The sequence below is a fragment of the Pelmatolapia mariae genome, linkage group LG17 (genome assembly GCF_036321145.2).
Source record: "Pelmatolapia mariae isolate MD_Pm_ZW linkage group LG17, Pm_UMD_F_2, whole genome shotgun sequence".
Lineage (NCBI taxonomy): Eukaryota > Metazoa > Chordata > Actinopteri > Cichliformes > Cichlidae > Pelmatolapia > Pelmatolapia mariae.
In genome coordinates, this window is record NC_086242.1 from 1,238,944 (window position 1) to 1,254,497 (window position 15,554).

Here is a 15,554-nt window from a genome sequence, read left to right on the forward strand (position 1 = left end):
CAGATTCTTATTATTTCAATGTTTTATGGCTCCATGTTTGGGTTTTTTAGGGGAAAGAAACTACAAATTACATTTCTAAAAAATTGAACATGAAGAAAATCATTATAGGAACATTGATGACTCACACACACACACACACACACACACACACACACACACACACACACACACACACACACACACACACACACACGGTGTTCTGTTAACTTCATCCAACCAAACTGACCACAGGTTGGCGTTAGCTTTGCTTATTTTATGATCAAATCTCTATTGTGACATCATCGAGTTATTCTTGGCAAGTCTGTGGATGTTAAAAAAAAGGAACAAAATACACACACACACACACACACACACACACACACACACACACAAACACAAACACACACACACATACACACACGCAGCAATATGTTAAGTCACTTTTAAATCTCCCAGTGCAGTTTTAACAAGTCTGCTAAGAGTTGTTAAAACTGTGCGAAAATTCAGAAAAGACAACTTTGCACAGGTTTGATTTTCTTATCTCAAACTTAAATGTTTACATTTTAAACTTCTTGTGTGGAGGTTGGAGGGAAAAGTAACAATGTACCATTGTGCTTATTTAAATAAATAAATGCATATAATAATATGCAAACATATATACATCTGCATTTAAAGCTGGAATTTTCACTAATTATTACCACTAATTAGTGATCAACACCTACTACCTTTCAAACAATGTTTAAGGATTTTAATAACATACGAGCACAGACGGCAACATGCTGCCATTTGATTTCCAAGTGCAGCGGTCCCGTTTCCACCCCTGAAAGTGTGGCCAAAGTATAACAACAGCAGAGGTTGTTCTTGGGTGCATGTCTTCAGGGACAGCCTGCTAACTAGCGACCGACACGTCGACCCGCGCCCGTGGTCAGAAGAGCTGGAAACTCATCATTAGATCATTTTAATGAGAGGTGAGAGCGCCGCTTCCAACCGGTGCTCTGCTTCATGGCTGGCCCAATTAGCGCAGATAATCAACCCAAATCATCACCTAGCCAGAGCCTCCGCTTACACTCCCCACCCCACCCACAGCCATATTACCTGCCTCATTGTGGGCCTTAATTAGACATTACTCATCAATGGCAGCCTGTGATCAACACACTCTCGCACACATGCAAACCAGCACTTCAAATAAATAAATTAAAAACAAAAAACAGTCATTCTGGTGTTCAAGCACACGAGCATGTCCATAAACACATGAACGAAGAGACAACAGACCCTTTTCATACCGCCTTAAATAAGGGTGGTGGGGGATGGTTAAGGTTACAGATATAACCAAGGTTCTCTGATTAGCATGTCTCACTCTTGGAACTGCCCATTACAGGAGCTCTGATACCCGTGTGTCATTTAGTGTGAATCGTGCTAATCAGAGCGCTACATCGAAAATCATACAGGAGACAAGCGTCGACACCAGGACGGGTGCTGTGCCATCCAACTCATAAAACCTGATGGTGGTGGTGGTGGTGGGGGAAGCTAGCTTCTGCTACTATAAGCCATGACAAATAACTGGCCACCTGATCCAGAACTATCCTGCCATCTGTGGTCTGGCTTTGGGTCCTTGGACTACAGGTTACTGGGACCTCTGGACAAACAGGGGAGAAAGCAGAGCCCAGGACATCCCCACCTGTGTGCATCACTGGGACTAAAGCAGGCGAGAGCTGAGGCTTCTTTGGAAAGTAGAGTTTTAGTGCCTCAACAACATTGTGCTTCTCCTCACTGCTCTCTTTACATGGAGGTGTTGGACGAAGAGTAAAGGAGGTCCTTTACTAACAGAATAGGACGCTGCGTTCTCTCCTGAAGATCCAGGACATACGCCCAAATAGCCTGTACTACCACTACTGTACGCGGGAAATATATTATAATACAGCGATCAAGAATAAAGGGAGGACTGTAGATGATGATATGGCTTCACCATCTGTCTCCATAATCTGGTCTAATAAAACGTTTGAACATTGTTTGAACTGAGCGATTTCTGCAGCCGTCAAACTAACATTTTATAACCTGCGTTTGGCTGGTAGGTAAGCCTGTCTGTGTGCGTTCACGTGCCCTGCATGTTAAGATCAAGGATATTTAAATGCTCTCCTCCGACCCAGGCGGGCCTCACACCCTCGCCCAACTGCAAAACACAATTCGCTGGCAAGCTAAGTGAGGAAAAGGAATGAAACAAAGACATTTTCCCAGGCAGCATAAATGGGTCGCTTTCTTGATGTACTGCTTCCCATGACATCATACTGTATTACTACTTGCTAGAACAGCGGTCCCCAACCCCCGGCCCACGGACCGGTTCCCATCCGTGAGTCGTTTGGAAACGGGCTGCGAGAGTTGAGGCTCGGGTGTGAAATTTATGGTTTTCAGGGTTTTTATCGTTATTTTTTTTATTGTTTTTATCGTTAACTCAGTTTCCCTGGGTCTTTCCCCGTGTGTTATAAATAAATCTTTTTTTTGGTACCGGTACTGGTTTTATTTTGTTGTATTTATCCACGACACCTTAAAGGTCGGTCCACGGCACAAAAAAGGTTGGGGACCGCTGTGCTAAAGTACCTCTTGGCCTGTTGGTAATTTTTATTTTTAGTTTAGTTTTTTTGGTAAAGCTAAAGCTAAAGCTAACCTTTGTAAGCAACAGCTTTGCTGCTTTAGGACAAAAGAAATCGAGTCCCTACTCACATAAGCATCTTTGGTACCAGCACCGTTATTGGCCTCATGGTATTTGATATTCTGGCGAGGTCACGTAGGATATTTTTAAATAGCGAGACAGTAATGGATTCTCCAAAAGAGAAAACTCTGAGGAAACAACCATGACGGACCGAACGAGGGCCAGCTTTAATGAAGCTTTCACAGTTACTCAGAATTCTGATTTCGCCAACATTTGGAAATCAAGTCATTTACTTGTTCAAGACTGAAATAAATGTTGCTGCTGATTTAAAAACAAATCCAAGCCAAACTAAATATGTAAAGACAGACAAGTGAAAGTATGAAGAACAGATGATAGTGCTGCTGCAGTGCTTCGAGTCTAAATGTCTCTTTGTTTCCCTCGTGCTCTCTTGGAGTACATATCAGGAAAGCATGGTTATAGATATGAAAAAAGGGCGCATGCAAATATTAGAAATATGAAAAAGCTGCATTTTGCATTTTTTCCTGTTGCCGTTAAAATAATATTTACTTTCCAGTTTCCTGCAGCAGCTGTGATACACAATAAAGTGTGCTTTCTGCACTGCGAGACTGCGACCGCACACAACGGATTAATTTATTACACACCATTCCTCGACAATCTTGTTCTTATCCACCAAGACTGATGCATAATAAATCACTGGAGTCCAAGTCCCAGTGAAACAGCACATGGCTTCGTTTTGTCAATAGGAGAAAGAGTTCATTGACTCAGGCTCTGCTGTACGTGTAGGAGCTGAGGATGGTTGATAGGAAGCAGGTTAACGTTGACAGACCCCCCCCCCGCATTCTTTTGGATGATTTCTCCCACTTGCTGCTCGGAGCAGAGATGAGCTGGTGGACCGAGCAGAGAGGAAACACTGCGGGGAACTGCGAGTTTGTAAGAAGGTGAAAATGTGACATTTTAGAGGGGGCGGGGGGTCTAACTTTGTGTCTACTTATTTTAGGGTTGGTTCACTTAAGATTGGCCTCATGGCAGAATTTATTAACCAGAACAACAGTAGGTTGTGTTTACATTTTTAGTAATACTAGGTAGTCCAGTTGTTATAATAAGGGCATTAAATGCAACTATTAGCCTTAAACGTCATGTGACACTACAGGGTCTTACTGCATAGCAGCTCTTTGGTTCTGCAATCAGCCAAGTCAAATAATCAGAGTTATTCATGCAAACTCAGGAGTTCGTCATTATAATTAAAACACTCCAAAAACACAAAGTACCTGCAGAAAAGCAATTTCCTGCTGAAACGGTAACACCTCAAACTAAGGTAACACCTCAACATTACGCACATGTGTAATATGGTCTGTCAAGTCCAACAATGTGGTTTAAATTTTACTGCCGGCGTAATGTCGACGGTGTAAAAATCGCCCATTTGGGTTGTTGTGTAGCTTCGTTCCGTTTGAGCGTTGAGACTGTTTGTTTACACCGACAAAGCCAAAAACGGTAGCTACGATTGGCCCGTGGTTCCCTCTGTCAACAATCCCGCTGGGAATAAAGCACAAAGTGTTCACCTCGGCCGGAGAAAAGGGAAAACAAACAGGAAGCAAAATAATTAAAGAAAGACTCTAATCCCTGCACATCTGTGGATGTTGATCCATTTGTTTTAATAAAAGAATATAGGGAGCAGTCAGAGTTTCTAACGTGCACTTTTGTTTTTTAATGAGAAGAAACGGGGAGGAGTCGTCAGCCGGTGACGTGACGCTAAAGATGTATTGCGTTAAAACAAATAACGAGTGTGTCGTCGGGTAAGAATGAGCTGGGAAAATGAAAAATAAAAAAATCCAACCATCTCCAGGACCACAGAAAACGAATGCGTGCACGTGTGTGGCCACGCCAGTCGAGTTTTGTTTGTGTGTTTCCGAGTGGATGTAGGTCACGGCCAGAGCAGCGCTCGGGTGAACCGCTGGCCTCTTTCACTTTAGTAGCAAGAGGAGTGGAGGAGATAAGCTCGCCCCATCTCCTGCGCTGGAGAGGAGGAGGAGATAAGGGCCTGTTTCCCAATGCTACCGCTGAGGCGTGAGCCAGCCGGGAGGATGCTTTGAACCGCTGCTCGCTATCTGCTCTGCCTGGGAAAATTATAAACCGAGTGTCCAGAGAAACAAAAGGTTGATTGAGGGCTGCTGTGCTGCGCTCTCGGGGGTAAATCGCACTAGTATCGTGGGTCAGAGAGCGCAAAGAAAAATCCGAGGGGCGAGAGGAAATTTTCTTCGGTGCCAGAGGTGTCTTTCCACTCGTCTCTGCTAAGTTTAGTATTACTGAAGGGATTTTGGGGGGAAAAACATATTAAGTATACATGAGTGGTTTTTAAGGGAAACCACACATGAATAAAGGATACCTGCTCGCGCTCAGGCACACAAACACACAGCAAGTAAACACACACACCACCCCAGCGGAGTTAACAAATCCTATACGAGGTGGATTTTAGATTTTCTGAGGAGCAAATTAAAATTCTGGTCCCATATTTTGATTTTATAGACACGTGGACATGATATCTTTTTTTTCTTTTTGTACACCAGATAAAACCGAGCAGAGAAACATTAAGATGTGCACTAAGAGATATCCACTGTAAACTGTTTCTGGAGGTCAGTAACCTCACATAATCCCAGGCCTCTCGCCTCTACGTTCCCCCAAATCCAGCTGACAATTTGCTGAGCGCGAGAGGAGCTACCAGGCAACTTTTATCTATAAAAATAAAAACTTTCACCAATGGAAACAAGAAATATGCTCAAAAATAACCTGATGGAAGAGGTTAGAATAACCGACCAAGTAAGCACTCACTCAGTGTGTGCATACAACAGCTGACGGCAGACGGTTCTGATCTGAGGACGACCAAAGGCCCTCTTTCATAGAACAGAATGCAAATATAGATAAAGATGTTACATTTTTTCCACTTCAGCACAGAGCACACACACGCACACACACACACACACACGCACAGTGGTTTGTACCTGTTTGAAGAGCTGCAGGTTGACAGCCATGGACAGGAAGTTCTTCATGGTGCTCGAACGATGGCTCACGAAGCTTTCTTCACAGAACGTGATTGGCTCTCCCTGTTCAGAAAAACATTTTTGCTTAAAAACAACAAAACTCGGACTCATTTTTGTTTGCACCAATCTGTTTTTGCACCAACGAAGCCGCAGGAAGCAGGACAGACGCGATATCCTTTTTTTTAAGGCACCAGTTGTTGTTGTTTATGGAAGGATTCGTGTCATGCACATGATGTGTGGCATCGTTACACGCTGCATTTTTTAACCATCGAGTATTTCAGACGATTTCTTCATTGGTGAGCTAAAACCCAAACAGGACTAGTTTAAAAGAGTGACAGGAAGGAAGGAGGAAGAGTGGAAGTTGGGGGGAAAAAACAAAAAAAAGGAAAATTAGAAACTGTTCCCCTGGCAATGCGTACATGATCTCCCCTGGACCAGATACACGTCCCAGTAAACCCAACAGTGCTCCACATGAACACATTTTTGCATTATTACCATTTCTTACATCATGTCTGTTGGCCTGTGAGCTATAGACACGCAGGATGACAACAGAACCACTACAGGCCAATCGCGCGCTGCCCCACGGTCCTTTTCCAGTTCACGTTCTCTCATAATTAACATAATTCACACAGATTTCAACGATGCTCCAAATTCTTCAGAGGTAAAACAATGTGCTTTGTCTGTTCCAGGCTACGAGCACAGCGCGCCACATAAAAACAACTTAACAACGCTGGAGAATAACCCCATTTTCAGGGACTGGCGGAGGATACCAGTGGCCCAAATTACATCACGGGAATACAGTTCCACTTACATCACTAAAAGTTTTTACGGCGTATTATCTTGTAAGAGTTGAAAGTAACTCGCGGTTTAATCAGCTACAGACCACACTGCAGCGTACAAAGCTGGATAGCACACTGAAAAGCTAACGGCTACTAAGGAAAAACAAAAATTCCCGAGTACACAGAGCTCAGTGTTCAAACTCACACTGACCTGCAGTGCATGACAACTACGAGCGCTGCTGCAGGACTCTCCCATCTTTACAGGGACAGTTCACTGATGTGTGTTTGCTGAGGTTGTTCAATTCATCACCACCTGGTTACATGAAAACAAAGCTGGTGAGAAATTTCTCTCTACTTGGCTACATTTGCCAGCAGGAAGGTGATGTGCATCTCCTCCGTGGTTGCACCGCGGCTTTGCTCTGGGTTTGCTGTGGTAGAAAGTAGTTGTTCTTTTTTAACTGGCTTGAGAGTGAGCGAGAAGCATTTAGCCCCCTATATTTAATGTAAGGTGGACGTACAGAGAACAGATTTCTCCATACTGGGGAAGGACGAACGTGTTTTTATTTTAAAGTTTTATCTGCACCTTTACAGGAGGAGCACAACAATCATTTTAGCTATTTTAAGAGAGTCATTACACTGAACCACAAAGCATCCAGGTTACAGAGGAAAACTCGATAGTGTAAAGTTTGATGATTGCCTGCTATTTGTTCACATGGTGAACTTTTCCTGTACAGCAGAAAAATACAACAAGTAACAAACATCGATTGAAGGACTTGACGTGATTTTACCACATCACAGGGTTCAATGCATGTCTTTATCCTGTCTTCCTTCTCTCTCCCCAACCAATCACAGCAGATGGCCCCGCCCCTCCCTGAGCCTGGTTCTGTCGGAGGTTTCTTCCTGTTAAAAGGGAGTTTTTCCTTCCCACTGTCACCAAAGTGCTTGCTCATAGGGGGTCATATGATTGTTGGGCTTTTCTCTGTATCTATTATTGTACGGTCTACCTTACAATATAAAGCACCTTGAGGCGACTGTTGTTGGGATTTGGTGCTTTATAAATAAAATTAAATTGAACTGAATTTCAAAATACGCAAAATGCTGAGGATGAGCCATCAGTAAAAACGAGGAAGATTCTTTAAGACAGACGATGAAACCTCCACAGCTGATCTATCGGTCAGGCTTCATGCTTTAATGTGCATTCTTTATTTAAAATGGATACATTTTATTGCATGTTCTGGATGCTTCCATCTCATGTTGGCTTATATCTGTGCAGCCACTTTGCATACAAAGCTGCAAATTTTTTGAGCAAACTGTAACTTTCCAAGATTATGCACTGAGAAGGTTTCTGTGTCTAAAATAATCTTTACCACTTTTAAATATGCGATAGCGCCTCAACCACGCCTATCCACAGCTTCACATCTGGCTGGATGATCTGAACTGGTTACACGTGTTGTTTAGTCAAACCTGAGCGAATAGGACCGACCGCACCGGCTATGAGGTACGCACACCCACCTACCCAGCCTGGCCTCACCGATGGTGGTAAAAACCGATTTGCTATTTCGGGTTCTTTTGTCAGACACCTGTGTTACTCCGAGCTAGCGAGAAGCACCTGGGGAGCTTTAACGTGAGCCGAAACCGACGATCTGCCCGTATAATCAGCTGATTGCTTTTCGACTCATTATCATTTTCGAGTTTTGTTTCATTTACAACCCAGCGAGACTCTCACCGAGCATCCACACCCCTCCTTCTGTCGAGGCATATGGGTCTGTGAACTACAGAGCGCCTCAGCTCTCTCCGGGAAGATCTTTCCTTCAGAACGACGAGCAGAGCGATATTCCCCAAATTTCGGGACACGGGGTAGAGATCTTCTTTATTAAATCACAAGTGTAGTTTGTGCATGTATGTTAACTCCAAAGCTTTTACACAGATCCTAAAAGTCTAAAAGAAAACAGTGTGTGAACGTGAGCGAACTGAGAAATCACCGCGCGATGCACTCGCACGCACAAACACACCGAGTCTCGGCGCCTGTGTCAGAGGGGAGGCAGTTTGTTCGTATACAGCCTGTATACAAAGAAAAGAGAGACAGCATCAATAATGTAGCATCTTGACTCCGGGAGTCCACAAAGTCCAATTAATCTCAAAGCCAGAGGAACAAAGGCTTTGCTATCTGACAAACAGGACATGGTGTAGTTTGCTCTGCTCTGATTCAGACTTGATAAGCAGAAAAGATCTAGAAAAGAAATGTTAGGGGGCTTAGCAAAGGCGAGTTAAACACCAAAGGTGGCTAAAAGAGATCTTCAAAGGGAACGTCCCGACTCTTTTCGGCTCCTCTGACATTTCACCGTCTCAGACAAGCCCACCTTAGCTCCTCGCTCTGACTAAAAACACACCTTTTACTTTGAGTCGAAAGAGATGAAATTTGACTCTGTTCAGCCAAACTGACAATGCCGCTGTGTGCTGCGCATGCTTAGGAGAAAATACACCAGCCTATGTGCATAATTGCATATGAATGTACTGTATATAAACGCGCCGGTACCGGTCTGTGAGTCGCTTGGTACCGGGCCGCGAGAGTTGAGCCTCGGGTGTGAAATTGATGTTTTTCAGGGTTTTTATCGTTAACTCGGTTTCCCCGTGTGTTATGAATAAATCTTTTATTTTGTTGTATTTATCCACGCCACCTTAAAGGCCGGTCTGTGAAAATATTGTCAGACATAAACCGGTCCGTGGCACAAAAAAGGTTGGGGACCGCTGGTTTATGAGGTTGGGGAAACCTGCAGTCAGCTGAGACTATGTGATGATCTCTGCTCGCAGAATGATTTCCAAAGATTTTGCACACATACACTCTGACACCGTACTCTTCACATTAGCTGTCATGCGTGAATTTTACACCACAAAAGTTAAATAAAAGCCTCGCCCATTGTTTGAGCGAACTCTTTACACACATTCAGTGGCTTTCAGTGATTAACATGGTGATTAATGACGTCCTTACAGGTTTATATCTGAGAGCGTCTCTGTAGGATCCAAACAGAGCGGCCTGCGCTCTCAGGAAGGCCCTCGCCACACCGCTTCCCGTCGCTGTCGACTGCTTCTTCAGCTTGCTCTTCAGCGAGGACACCTGATGGAAAAGAAAATCGGGAGAGAGAGGTGGTGGGGTGCGGGGGAGAGACGGAGGGGTAAAAGTTAAATTATCACCTCTGAAATTGGTGGAAGAAACAGCTAGCCCATTCTGGGTGTGAAGTATCACATTTGCAGGTCATCTCAAAGAAGGGAAAGGAAAGAAAGGGAGAAGCTTCAGCCTTTCCACCGATCTGTTGTGCTGCTGGGAGCACCTGCTGCTTTGCTAATTGAGCGGAGCACGGGGGCGGCGAGGAAATGGAAACTCGCATTCTTGATTTTCCTCTCTCACCCTCTCCTTCTCCATACTGCTCTTCACCCCCTCCCTCCCTCCGCCACCCATCACCTTCTTGCTTTTTTCGCCATCTCTCCCTCCTGCTTTCCCCTCCCCTCTTGGCTCTGCTGGACTCCCTCTAGAAGAGGATTCTTGACATAAAGCGTCTTTAATTATTTTCCCCTCTCCTGGCTCTGTCTCCAGGACTCCAGGCGAGAGTGGAGGAGCAGCAGGCCCGAGCTTGTTTTAGGATGACAAAAGATTCACCCCGGCCACCGGGCCCTGGGGAGTCTGGGAAGGAAGTTGTCAAGAGGCTCTCCTCACCTGCTCAGCAGTAGTCTGTGTTGTGGCAGTGCGAGGAGGAGGCAGAGATAGCGAGGCACTGCTCCTCTCTGTGTGGGCTGTGCCAGCCTAGCACAAAAGCACAATGTTTGATCGGGTTGCGCAGGAAGTCTAGATTACTCTAACACAGTGGGCTGGTAGCGCTGGCCTTGAATCCCAATTGCAAAAGGAAAACATTACGTTTAACCTTCAACCTCAATTAGCGAGCAACGGATCGAGTGCACCTCCAAACTTTGCATTGTTTCAATCTATATTCTACACCAGCGTAAAACAGGTTGAAATACCACCTGCCAAACTGGGACAGAAACTGGGAGTGCACATGTCAAATGACCACCAAGAAAAGGGAAAATTACCGTTTGAATTAATCTAACGTAGAGTCATCGCGTCGAGGCGTGCCAACACAGCGTTTCTCAAACGTACGAGTGTTGTTCGTGTTACTCTCATACATCACGCCACCGCACGCACTCTGTTTATTTGTACACTTCTTAAATCGTTATTTGCACATTTTTACTGTAAATGACGGTGGCCCTGAGAGGCCAAACGGACTGCAACTTAAGAAAACACCAGCAATAAGAAAAACGCTGCAAAAGCACACAAAAGTCAACGGAAAAAGGAAAAACGAAAACGGAAATGGGAAAAACGAAAACGGAAATAGGAAAAAAATGATTTCCCGATGGACCAGTTGCAGGAACCAAAACATGCTAGGTAAGTGTGTTTTAATCTCATGATTCATATAATACTGATGACTGATTTTTAGGCTAATAGTTAGGCTAACACACTTACCTCTCATCTTTTCTTTCCTCACAAAACCGACAGATCCTCCACTTGGTTTAAGTGTCTCCCAGCGCAATTCTTAGCATGTTTTGGTTCCTGCAACTGGTCCGTCGGGTTATTGTCTCCCCAGAAACACTTCCCTTGTGCTTTTGGAAATCTGTTTTTCCTATTTCTGTTGTGTTTTGTGTGCTTTTGCAGCGTTTGTCTTATTGCTGGTGTTTTTTTAAGTTGCAGTCCGTTTGGCCTCTCAGGGCCACCGTAGTAAATTTCTAAATTTAAAATCTGTAAGTGTTGTAAATTTCCTTATTGTAATTTAATGGTCGGGCATTACAATAAGCATTTCACCACATGTCGTACTGTGTATGTGTGTGAGACGAATAAAATTTGAGTATCTGTGGCAAAAAAGTCAAAGCAATGAAAGCAAAAAACATCTGACCCACGTTTGCAGCAAATGTGATAAAGTGCTGATCTGGTCTATGGTCGCGTACATCGCGCTGCGGCGTTGGGGGGATTTTGTCATCTGGCATCTGCAATTAGCCGATCTGGGAAACTTCAGGGAGGAGAAGCAAAGTGTTAGCACAGCTCACACGGAGGACAAGCGGGGAGAGGCAGAAAGAAAGGCAGCCGGAGAGTGTGGCAGTCTTAAACTGGGACAAAGACAAAATGAACAGTGTTGATTTGGCTCCCCTGGGCTTTCTCACTCTCCACAGCGTCCCCGTGCTGCCATCGCAAATGCTCCCAGGCATCAAACAGAAAGTTTATCACGGTTAAATTAACAAGTGTCATCTCCATATTCACTCATTGTGCTAAATGCTTTTATGTTTATGTAAAGCCCTTTTTGGAATTAATATTTAATGTTTATGTGCATTTTCACTGTTTCCCCCTTCCTCGCAAATCATTAAACTGCCTTTTTTTCCCCCTCTCCTTTTTGGAGGGGGAGAATCAAAGCGAACACAATGTCAGTCTACGAGGGGGAGGCATACCCCCGAAGACTGTCAGAGGAGACGGGATAGTGGAGTTTACTCTGCACACTGCAGCTTTGAACGGGTGAGAGCGCCGCGGCGGCAAACACTTTTTAATGAGGTGGGGACACAATCACTACTGTTTTGGTTTTTTTTACTTCCCGGCGTTTGAAAAACGGGCGATAAAGCGATGAGCTGGAAGTTTCGCCTTCGTTCACGGGAAGAGTTCAAATATCCTCCTTCGGTCACACGTAGCGATTAATTAAATTGTCAGATATTACAAATCAAATATAGTCGTAGCGTGTTTTGTTAATAGAAGTGAAAACGCGCCGTGCACAGGAACAAAAAAGAAATAAATAAAACAAACGTGTACGTCGTAATTGGGTTTTGAATATGGCGCCTACGCCACAATCATCAGGTGTGCCTCCGCGGTAATGGCTCTGTCAAACTAATTAACTTCCGCAGTTTGAGTGAAGCTAACGAGATGCGTACAGGCATCAGAGGAAGGCCAGGCTCTACAGGTGATAACCCTATTTGGCAGTGACATTTTTTAGTGTAAAGTCACAGTGGCGGTGATGAGATCAAAGGCAGAGAGTCCCCCATTGGGTCCAATTAGAACTATAGCATTGTACAGGGAAGGGGTGGCAGGGGGAGAGAGGGGAGTGGGTGGTTGTCGGAGAGAGACACAGAGACAGAGAGAGAGGGAAAAAACTGTTGAGTTATGATATTCATAATCTATGCAGAGAGGCCTTTCCAGTACAGGTCTTCTCCCCATAGCTGTGATCTTTTCAATTTACATCAAGGGAAGATGGTCGGGGATGAAAGCGGGGCATCCGAGGCGCTCGGCCCCCAGAGGCCAGACAGGGGCCTCATTAAGGCCCGGCCCAGCCAGCCCCAAACAGGATTTGAAGTGCGTCACATAAAGAGCATGGGGTCAAAGGTCAGACATAGAACAGATCTCCATTTAACTCTCCAGCTGGAGATGGTAATTAGCAGGTGCAATGATGATCCCTGCCTGAATGTAAGGGATGATACCTCTGTAGGTGACACCAGGCATCTGTGTGAACGCGTGCGAATGTCTGCGCTCACGCCGCCGCCTTGATGCATCGATGCATCGAGTGAGCATCAATCAAGGGCCTCGCCTCGCATCGCACTGCTGTGCACGTCCGTACGAAACGCACGAGCTTTTGGAGAATTTTTAAAAAAGCAAACTTACCATGTGATTTCCTATTTTGTAAAGTGACACAGAATCAGGTAATGCATGAGGCGCACCACAAACTTTCACTTTTAATAAACAAAAGGAGAAGAAAAAACATCTGCAAACGAGCTCGATTATATACAGATATGTAGAATTTTACTTTAAATTTTTACTTGGGCATTACAAAAAAAAAAGTCTCACAAATAACGACCCTGACGCTTGTCTGTTGTTTTAAAAGAACGAATAAAAAGTTGGATTTTCTTCTCACAAAAAAGGAATGTTTTGTTTAAGAATCTGTCCAGGGAAAGAAAGCCATGGGGACGCAATTAAAGAACTACAAAGAAAAAAATAGTTATGAAAATCTCCCACTTTCTTTTGATGTGCTGCAGTCTGAACTGTACACACACACACACACACACACGCACACAAATCTGAACAAAGACGCACAGAGAACCCACACACACACACACACACACACACACAGAGAACGCAACTTGGAATCTGTGAAAAATCATTCATTCTTTCAATTAAAGATAAATATTAGATATCTTTTAAACCGCAAAATGAAAATTAACCATAAAAATGCAGAACAAAGACAAATCTACACAAATACAATCGATACTAGTTTTAGGTTTGACCGCAAGAAATTATTTTTTTTAAAAATCCGTAAAGCAGTGGAAGAAAAAACTAAAAGGTATAAAGTATTCAGAGCGTTGCGTTGCAATACATTAGTCAGGCGAAATGAGAAAGGGTGAGAAAGCAAAGGGGGGAAGCAGCGTGTGTGTGTGTGTGTGTGTTTTAATAGGGCTATCTCATTGCCATGAGATTCTGCCCGGTGTGGGGTTACTTTGTCAAGCTGACCTCTTATAGCAGCTGAGCGGCTGAGTTTTGCATACATAATTAACTACAGCTAAATGTCATCCCTCACTTCAATAACTAACGCAGTGGGTGATGCTGCTCTCCCTTTTTGACTTCTAATCCAGAGCGAAGCGCCGGCAGACCGACTATGTGAAAATGAAGTGCAGCTTTTTAAACTCCACGCGAGTCAATGAAGGGCTGCTAACGCTGCAGCGGGAGTGTGTGCGCAGCGCCACAGAAAGACAAATCACAACCTGGAAAATGAGGCTTTAAATGAGCACAGTCTGACGTTTGCAGTCGGTACAATACAGACTCACAACAGCAACAAGAAAATCAGATACTTTGCTTGGAGCTTGTTATGATGTGGTGCAGATTCCAGCACTGTTTCTGGTAAAGTACAGCGTGTAGCCGGGGTGGAGCGACTGCATTCCCGGCGCCGAGCTACCACGTAGTTGCAGCACAGCATGCGAGGGACTTTACCGTAGGCAGCTTTGCTTTAAGTGAAGCAAACTTGACTTATTCTAAAGTGAAAACGGACAAAATCTGAGCAGAAAGTTTACTCCAAACTACACGTGAACGACAAACGTTCCTCCGGTGTGTGGGTGTCTCTGTGTGAGTGCTGCCTGCTGTTGTCGGCCGCGCTCTGCTCTACATGATGACGTAGATGTTGTTTTCTGGAAAATGTCAGAAACCGAACGCCAAATTAAAGCCGCGATGTTTGATTAAGTGCGCCAGGTGATCTCAGGAGAGGCGCGCAGACGCAGCCTCAACCCCCTCGTTCATTTGTAAACCTCCAAATGTAGGCTTGAAATACAGGAAGTAGGAGTGTACGCTGTAAATCCCCCCCTTGATTGGGAATACAAATGATCAAATGTGCGAAGGCTAGGTACGTACGGGTACGCGGTGTCAGCAAAGTAGCGAGAGGCAGAGAGGAGGAGAATAGAAGGAATTAGGCTGTGATGTGAGAGGGAGCATCTGAAAATAAAGATGTAAGCTGCATTGTAGCAGCTCACCTTGAATACGCGGCACAGAAAGAATAATACATGAAAACAAAAAAATTCTTCCATCATTGGTTTGAGATCAACTGCCAGGATCAAATAACAATCCGATTCAGACGTGCGATGTTTGTTTTCGGAATTAACAGACTCCTAATTTGCTATTCTTGGATACTTTTAATGACTGGCGGAGTAAACAGCTCCGCCAACCAAAAGCCAATTATAACTTTATCAGCACAATCTCTGCGCTGAAGAATTGTGGATCTCAGAGAAGGAAACAAAAATACCTTGATCTTCCAGGGAAAAACTACAGCTTCTTTTTTATTTGTTTTTATCGACTATTCCTTTTCAGTAAGCTTGTCAACACGTTGCTTTTACTGACACGAGCGCAGCCTGTTCTGAGATCAACATTAATGTATAAAAAAAAAAAGTATCGAAACTTTTGGTTAAAGCAACTCTAAATAATGCAAAATCCTGCCAAAACACTGTAGGCTCTATTTGTCTAATAATATCAGGCCTTTTATTTAAAAACAACAGTCAACAAACAAACAAACAAACAAAGTTCCCTGATCTACA

The 15,554-nt window shown here is 44.1% G+C and overlaps 1 protein-coding gene across 1 annotated transcript in view; it reads right to left on the reverse strand.

Annotated features, from left to right (window-relative positions):
* Positions 1–15,554, reverse strand: part of dennd1b (DENN/MADD domain containing 1B) — a 93,835-nt gene that overhangs the window by 17,107 nt on the left and 61,174 nt on the right. Inside the window, exons 13-14 of the mRNA XM_063500976.1 lie at positions 9,451–9,576; positions 5,644–5,745 (exon numbers count right to left, since the gene is read on the reverse strand). Coding sequence (XP_063357046.1) covers positions 5,644–5,745; positions 9,451–9,576 — 228 coding nt within the window. The remainder of the gene's footprint in view (positions 1–5,643; positions 5,746–9,450; positions 9,577–15,554) is intronic.